The 7,702-nt window shown below is 35.9% G+C and overlaps 1 protein-coding gene across 1 annotated transcript in view; it reads right to left on the minus strand.

Moving 5' to 3' along the window:
* AQP8 (aquaporin 8) overlaps window positions 1-6,706 on the minus strand; it is a 243,081-nt gene extending 236,375 nt beyond the window's left edge. Inside the window, exons 1-2 of the mRNA XM_044089402.1 lie at window positions 6,212-6,706; window positions 5,879-6,005 (exon numbers count right to left, since the gene is read on the minus strand). Of these exons, the coding sequence (XP_043945337.1) occupies window positions 5,879-6,005; window positions 6,212-6,450 (366 nt within the window). The 5' untranslated portion in view covers window positions 6,451-6,706. The remainder of the gene's footprint in view (window positions 1-5,878; window positions 6,006-6,211) is intronic.
* Window positions 6,707-7,702: the final 996 nt, after the last annotated feature.

The raw sequence follows: 7,702 nt of genomic DNA on the forward strand, positions 1-7,702 counted from the left end.
GGAGTTTCTCTGCTGATTCCAGTTCAAGATGTCTGGCCTCCAGTTCATATTGATGCCATTTCTCCTCAGCCTCCAGTTCATATTGGTGCTGCTTCTACCTTTCCTCAGCCTCCAGGCATCGCATTCTCTCCTCAGCCTCTAGATACAGTCTTTCTAATTCCATATGGATTCTCAGGTCCTCTGTAGAAAAGGTGAACTGTTCTGCCCTGGCAGGCTGAACATCACCAACACCAAACTGGATATCCTCTGAACAGCTGTGGCTGCAACCAAGGCTGAAATCATTGCTTCCTTGGTCAGGCTGGCATGCACCAATCCTCTGGCTTCACACTCCTTAGCAAACTAGATCATTGTCAGCTTGCTAAAATCTTTTGCTGGCAACTTTACCCGCTATCCCCGAGTGTCTAACTAATTAAATAAATAAATAAAACTGTGGTGGATTGAAATTCTGAATGTTTACCTTGTGGCTGTCAAGAGTATATACCTTAATGACAGCTACCCACAGGCTACTAAAATCCAATTAAAATCCCATTAAGCTGCCAACTAATAATGTGCTGTCTGGTTAATATCCCACCAGAATACCACCAATAATGTGACATCCCCCACTTAAAACCTGGGTCAGTAATTAAGGAGCTTCAATCCTCACCACCAGTTCCAGTGTGGGAGCATCACATAAAACAATAGAGCACAGAGAACAGAAGACTAAAATCCAACAATTTCCCTTAAGAGCAGAATAGGAACATGCTCTATTTCCTGGGACTGGACTATATACCTTTGTCCACCCTAAATGTAGTCCCTTATTATATACTTCAGAGCAAAGTGTTCCAGTTTAAGACCTCTGATTCACTCACACTCAAAATAAATTAAAATATCACACACTCAAACACTTATGGTAAGCCTGGCAATGATTTCCAGCTGTGGTCCTTCCCAATACAAATGGTAAATGCTGCCACCAGAGTCAGACAGGTCTACAAACCCTTCAAAGGATGCTCAGTTATTAAAAATTAAATATCAACGTAAATGATAGCTATGATCAGAAGTAGCCAGGCATTCAATGTGACCTGGGGAATATCAAACAGGTATAAACACTCTCTAATCTCTAAAGAATACACTGATTGTTCAGCTACAATGTAAAGTAATGAAAAACATTTAATAATATGTAAAATAATTACAAGGATGTAAATCAATAACTTTCAATAAACACCAGAATTCAATCACCAGAAATACAAAATTAAACTGTAAGATAGAAGTCCGTTATTTTAGAAAAACTCTGTCTAAATAACTAAACTTTCCTAATCTAACTAGAGAATATTGTTCCTGATCTCATCTAAAACATAACAGTAAAGAAAAGGCAGGCTTACACTTTTGGTGAGTCCTTTTTTGGGTATCCACTGCACAGCACTGTAACTGACTGCACCCCTTAATTAACTGCCCTTCAACTGACTTCAGCAGTCTCTTTTATAGTCCATGTTAACTGGCTCAACTGTCTTATTTTAAAAATAACAATTAGCTGTTTGAAAAAAATATTTTTCATGTCAATCATCTGTTCAAATAATCACATAGCAACCAGGAACATTCTAATGACATCACCTACTGATCAGCTGATTCTCCACAGACAGTTTGTGCTTTACAATCTCCCTCACAGATTTGTGCAATTAGAAATGTATCAGAACACTGACAGATTCTTTAAACATTTTGTAAAACAGGGAAATACTCAACATTTTAAAAACATATTTACATTTTCACCATTAGACATGCTGGCATACAATACAAGTTAATATGAGAATATATACAAATCTCCTGCCAGACATGCTAACACAGATGACAGTGTTTTCCTCTTCTTCACATCATTGATTGAAGTCATTCTCCATAAAGGCAGATTATTAGAGACACTGTCAACCTCCAGACTTATTGCCCTACTTTCTTCACTTGGAATGTCATTAAACATTGCATCCATGTGCCTCTCATGATTTACCTGGACATGAAAATACTGATAACCTATACTCATCATCACAGCATATCAGCTTTACTCAAATTCACTGACTTAGTGAGGATGTAGCTCAGTTTGAGTGAAATAAGTAGGCTCAGTCTTCTTAGATTTGACAAACTTTATCCTCATTAACCACAGGCAATTCATCTCCTGTCTCAGACAAAATGGATTATTCTTGCTGCCCTCAAAGTGTTTTAAAAGTTATCTAAGTATGTACAGATAGTTGATGGAACAATGCTATAACAAATTATAGGATAAAGAGTCTAGAGGTCCTACAAAGCCACTGCTATTAATATAATAATTAAAGAATGTTTATTGCAAAAGAAATGAATCCTTGAAATGATTTAGTGTGAAACCAGACTGCAAAAAAATCTTAGAAATGTACTGATTATCATTTTAGCAACTGCTAAACAATAGCCAGCATAGAAAAAAAAGTGTCTACCATTTGAAAGTAAAATTCTGTATGGCTGGCATTCAGACTGCTTTGAACAGGCTCTTTTTCTTCATTAGTTATTCATTTCTCAATATTCAGTTTCTAAATAATAAAAAGATACCCTTTATTTACTTTGCTTCAGTGGCCTATTTTTATACGTGCATAAACAGAGAGAGAGAGACAGAAGTAAATCATGCTTTCTGGGGTATGAAACTAAGTAATACATGATGTTACTGCCACACTTGGCTTCTCTGACAGCATTTTGATTATATCACAGGCGTGTGTGTGTGTGTGTGTGTGTGTGTGTGTGTGTGTGTGTGTGTGTGTGTGTGTGTGTGTGTGTGTGTGTGTGTGTGTGTGTGTGTGTGTGTAAAGACACAAGACATGATTTATTAAGTTAGTTATTGCTGGATTGTTAAACATTTAGGTGGACTGACCTAAAGGATATTTTCCTACTTTTCATTTAAGTCCTTGGACCATTACAGCAAATATTTTATATAACATCTGTCCTAATCAACAATATACCACAGAAAACTATAACCACATGCAGGGTAATGTATCACTACACAGATAATAATAAAATTAATAGTAAGTCACAAAATAACTGAAAACATACTAAAATAGGGATAATGTGTACATACAGAAAAGTATTTATCAGTCAAACACTAACACTAAGAAAAAAATAATTATATGTTATAATGGACACTATAGCAACAATGGAATTACTCATAATGGTACTTTTAAATGAAAACATTATAGGCCATATCATTAGCAAAAGGATAGCCTTAGAGTGGGAATTGTGACTTCTACTGGAGTGCAAACTTTTGCATAAATTTGAAAACTACATTTAAAAATGGTGATTTTCTCCACATTCATAGAAGAAAAAAGAAAAGCAAAATATATTTTTCAGCGAAAAAATAACTATTTGTAAAGGGTTACTTCTTATATTAAATGGCAGGGGGTATGGGGTACACCCTGTTTACTCACATGGGGTGGAGAGTCATTTGCCCCCTAGCAATAAGACATATGATTACAATTCTGTACAGTTTACTCATTTTTGGCAGAATCTCTGCTATTACAAAGGGACTAACTCCCTTTGTTAAGGATATCCAGATGTTCCACCATCCAAAGTGTTAAGAAGGTGGTGTGAAAATTATAAATCTGGAAAAATAATGAAGGACAAACAAACTTGGGTCCAAACTGCTGTAATCCAAATGAGAGATGAAATTTGTTTATTTAGTTAGTTTTTACTAACTCAATGAATGTACTGTTCACAAGTAGTTATTTTCCAGCATGACACTGATTAATGCATGGCTCAGATGTTTGACCTGTATTCCAGATAAGTGGTAAATCAGTATTATAAACCACTAGTGATCAAAACTAAAACATGTATGCTCCGGTGAAAGAAATTAAAATGTGTATTAAAAATACATAGGAAAAGGCATGCATGTTAGGAAAATGTAAAAAGTATTTACAGCATGTTATTAGGAGACCTCCTGGTGGTGCTGCGGTAGCGTTGTCGCCTCACAGTAAGACATTGTCCTGTTCGATTCTCAGCTAAAGCGTCTTCTGTGTGGAGACTTGCGTGAATGGGCGTACCTTCGTTGAAGGTTGTGCGTCAGAGCTGGCAACTCGGCACGTAGAACTCTACTGCCAATCATTAGTGGACTGGAGTTCCGCTGTGGCGACCCCTAATCAGGAAAAGCCGAAAGACACAACAACATTACAAGACCTCCTGGACATAAGGCAGAAACAAAGTTTTACAAACATTTAAGAGTGAAAAGCTTTGTCTCTAATAATCATATTTTTATGGTTGCTATTCAGAACCCTTTTTATGTGATTATCTTACTTTGGACATGCAGGCAACCCCCACCTTGACCACCTGCCACACATGTCTGTACACCACAATAGCATATAACCAGTACTATAGCATCAGTAAATGAGTTATTGGAAATAAGTAGGGACTGACACTCATAAGTATGCAGTGATATCATAGTTACTGAGGTCACCATGCTGAAATAATGCAGGTTGGGTGTGGCAGAAGAACATATCTTAATTATATGTCCAAGTGCTATTCCACACATTAAATTAACAATATCAAAAAAGTGGTCTCACATTTATTCCACACATTAAATTAACAAAAAAGTGGTCTCACATTTATCTTACAGAAAATGGCATACATACAACTATAGTCGGTAGATGTTTTTTTAAAGCTAATTTTAACTTAGAATGTTGTAATATGCTTTGCTTTTGGGACCCCTCTGCCTAAAGAAAGTGTCAAACATACGCCACATTAGATTTCAAGAGAAACCTAGCTATTATTTAATAAGCAATTTGTAGAGAAGTATACTAAAGATTTAGTTCATGCCTTTATCCCTTCCTGTCTGATATAAATTTAATAAACTAATAATTCATTGTACCATATTGTAAAATGATAGGTACTTACAAATTGCAGAGACTCAAATCATTAAACTAGCACTTTAGTTGGAATAAATAAATAAAAGTATAAAATGAATATAAAACTAAGTAAAGCTATGCAAATTAGTGCTGCTGTATAAGAAAAGTCATGTATGGCATTCATGAGCTTTTAGTTATATTTCATTTGTTACTGTTTCATATTATACATCAAATAAGCATATTCTTATTATTATTAAATGGAACTGCTACTGAAAAACTATGTATTGCTTATTATCTTACTGTTACATAGTACCAGAAGTTAAATCAAATATTTTGCATATGAATTCATGTGTACCTGAGCTAAAGCAGGTTTATTTTGTATTATTGCACATGCATGCTTGCCTTCTGTTTTATATCTTATTATGTCTGTATTATTATTGTGGATCTTCTGATTACGATATACTGAAAACAAATGATTGATATCAGCTGAGAATACCACATACTGAGAAGTACTTTACAACATCACAGTTAAAAGATGTGTAGGCTGCCCTGTAGTCAGGCTGAAGAGCAAAATCTAAATATTGCCATATTGTTACTGTTGTGTAGAGACATAGTTTCTTACTTGTGTGCACCACATATATACATTACATGGCTATGCTGATCCCCTGGTAAAGGGACTAATGCAATGACACTGAATGAGTGACTAAGGTTATGTCTTGCTCACCTGCAAAAAATAAACATTATTTTAGCTTATTCCTTTCCCCAAATTCTACACAGCTTGTTTAAAGAGAACCTCCATTGCAAAAGGGGTACAAGAACATACAAATGTCAGTACTAGTGAAAGCGATAACATTGTTTAAGATTAGTACTGGTTCTGCATAGCTATGCACACATATCACTCTAATTGATAATGCAGGTTTACACACCACCCTGTTGTGGGCAGCAATGCAGAATACTGTTTTTTAAATATCATTACATACAGGAGTTTGTAGAAGTAGCATTCTAATCGTTAAGTTATCATTTATTTCATGCAGGATGGAACACTGTGTTCTGGAACTTACTTTTGCCAGGGCTGCTCCTACCAAACCACCGCATAGCTGACTGACACAATAAGGAATCAGGAGCATGAAGTTAAGTCCTCCAATCAGACACACATTCAGGGACACGGCTGGATTAAAATGACCACCACTAAAACATAAAAATATATATACATGTATTACTACAAATGCCTTGAAAGTGTTTGCCCTATTTAACCTTGAAAGAAACTGACACCTAATAATATGAGACACTCCAGCCAGATGTTAGTCTTAAAGATCTGTTAAAAGTCAACCTATATTATGCTTTTAATTATGAAGACAGATGTGCACAAAATACTGTCTTGCCAAGCAACTCACCTAATGTTTTCAAAGATTGCTACACTAATCCCCACAGCAAACCCATGTGTGACTGCAGGCTGCAATCTTCCCGTTCCTTCCACATTTTCAATGACTGACAGACACCCTGTGAAGACAATAAAAGCAGCGCCCAGAAGTTCTGCAAAGCAACTCTGAACATACTTCTCATATACACTGACTGTCTTCGAATTACAGTTTTTTTCCTTAGCATCCTCCTCTTCAATGCTCATTCTGGACATCGTGTTATTGTCTGATGTGGGTAGTCGCTCCAGTTTGACTTAAAAATTTTTAAAATAATGCTAAAAAAAAAGAAATGGGAAAATAAAAAGAGACGGTATCAAATAAGCTCAAAGGGAGTTAGATGGATACAGTGTCTAGTGAGACGTGGTAAGGACATTACACCGTTTGAACAGCAACTGTAACTCTCATAGCTATATCAAAGAACGCAAGGTCAGTCCAGAATAAAATGCAACTGTTCAATCAATACCGGTCCAGATAAGCTGGTCATTTATTGTACCTTGTCATCTCATGCACTCACATACCACTATGAAGTTTACATGTAAGAAAAAATACAATTAGTACAACCGCCAAATTCAATAGCCAAGACCTATTGACCCCCAAGCTTGTGCACACATTTCCCTTGCAGAACAGCCCCCTGTGAAGATCTTACAGCTACACTCACAAATAAAATGTTCTCAAACTTCTATTCTGACTTGCAAGTCCAGTATGATTCAGTTACTAGATATTGTAAATATTTTCTATTTCTGTCAGGTAGCATATGTGCCACTCTCAGGAAAGAAAAGATTAGAATATTGTAAAATAAAGCCATTCCATGAAATGTTTATTTCAGTGTCTCCTGATACCTCATTTTCACATTAATCCCACACACAGACAGAATAAGGATTCTTGTACATTTTCTACAGATTTTTTGACACTTGTAATAGAAATAATTTGCTTCTGTGACATAATTATGACTGGCAATTACTTGTTCATGTTATTTTTAAAGATATTTAATGAAACAGCTTATTCCAAACAATACCCTTGGGAGGCATACAATTAAATTTCACCTCTGCATTTCTCAGCATGTACTCATATAAAACATGTGATATGCGTGTGCACACATGCTCATGTGTGCATTGCTGTTTCATTTTGCGTGCAACATGTATATGGGCAGTATTTTACAGTTTAAAATCTTTTGCTCTAACTTTCTGCACGTACCAATTTTAACTGTCTAACTTGCCCTGGAAATGTGTGCCTGCAATCAGACCCACCTGGTCTAAATGTAGGCCATGTGCTATCACTAGAGACCTGGCAAAATTTATTTTCATTTGCAAAGTATCTGAAGTGTCACAAATGCTGTCTTGCATAATTAAAATACCATTTTAGTTCAAAGTGTTTTTCATGTATGTGCTGCCTTGTATTATGTAACCCTGTCACTTATCTCTTATTCTGTCACTATGTCCCTAACCACTTCCTTCGAATGAGGACTGC

The sequence above is a fragment of the Protopterus annectens genome, chromosome 12.part0, assembly GCF_019279795.1.
Source record: "Protopterus annectens isolate FY-2018-M chromosome 12.part0, PAN1.0, whole genome shotgun sequence".
Lineage (NCBI taxonomy): Eukaryota > Metazoa > Chordata > Ceratodontiformes > Protopteridae > Protopterus > Protopterus annectens.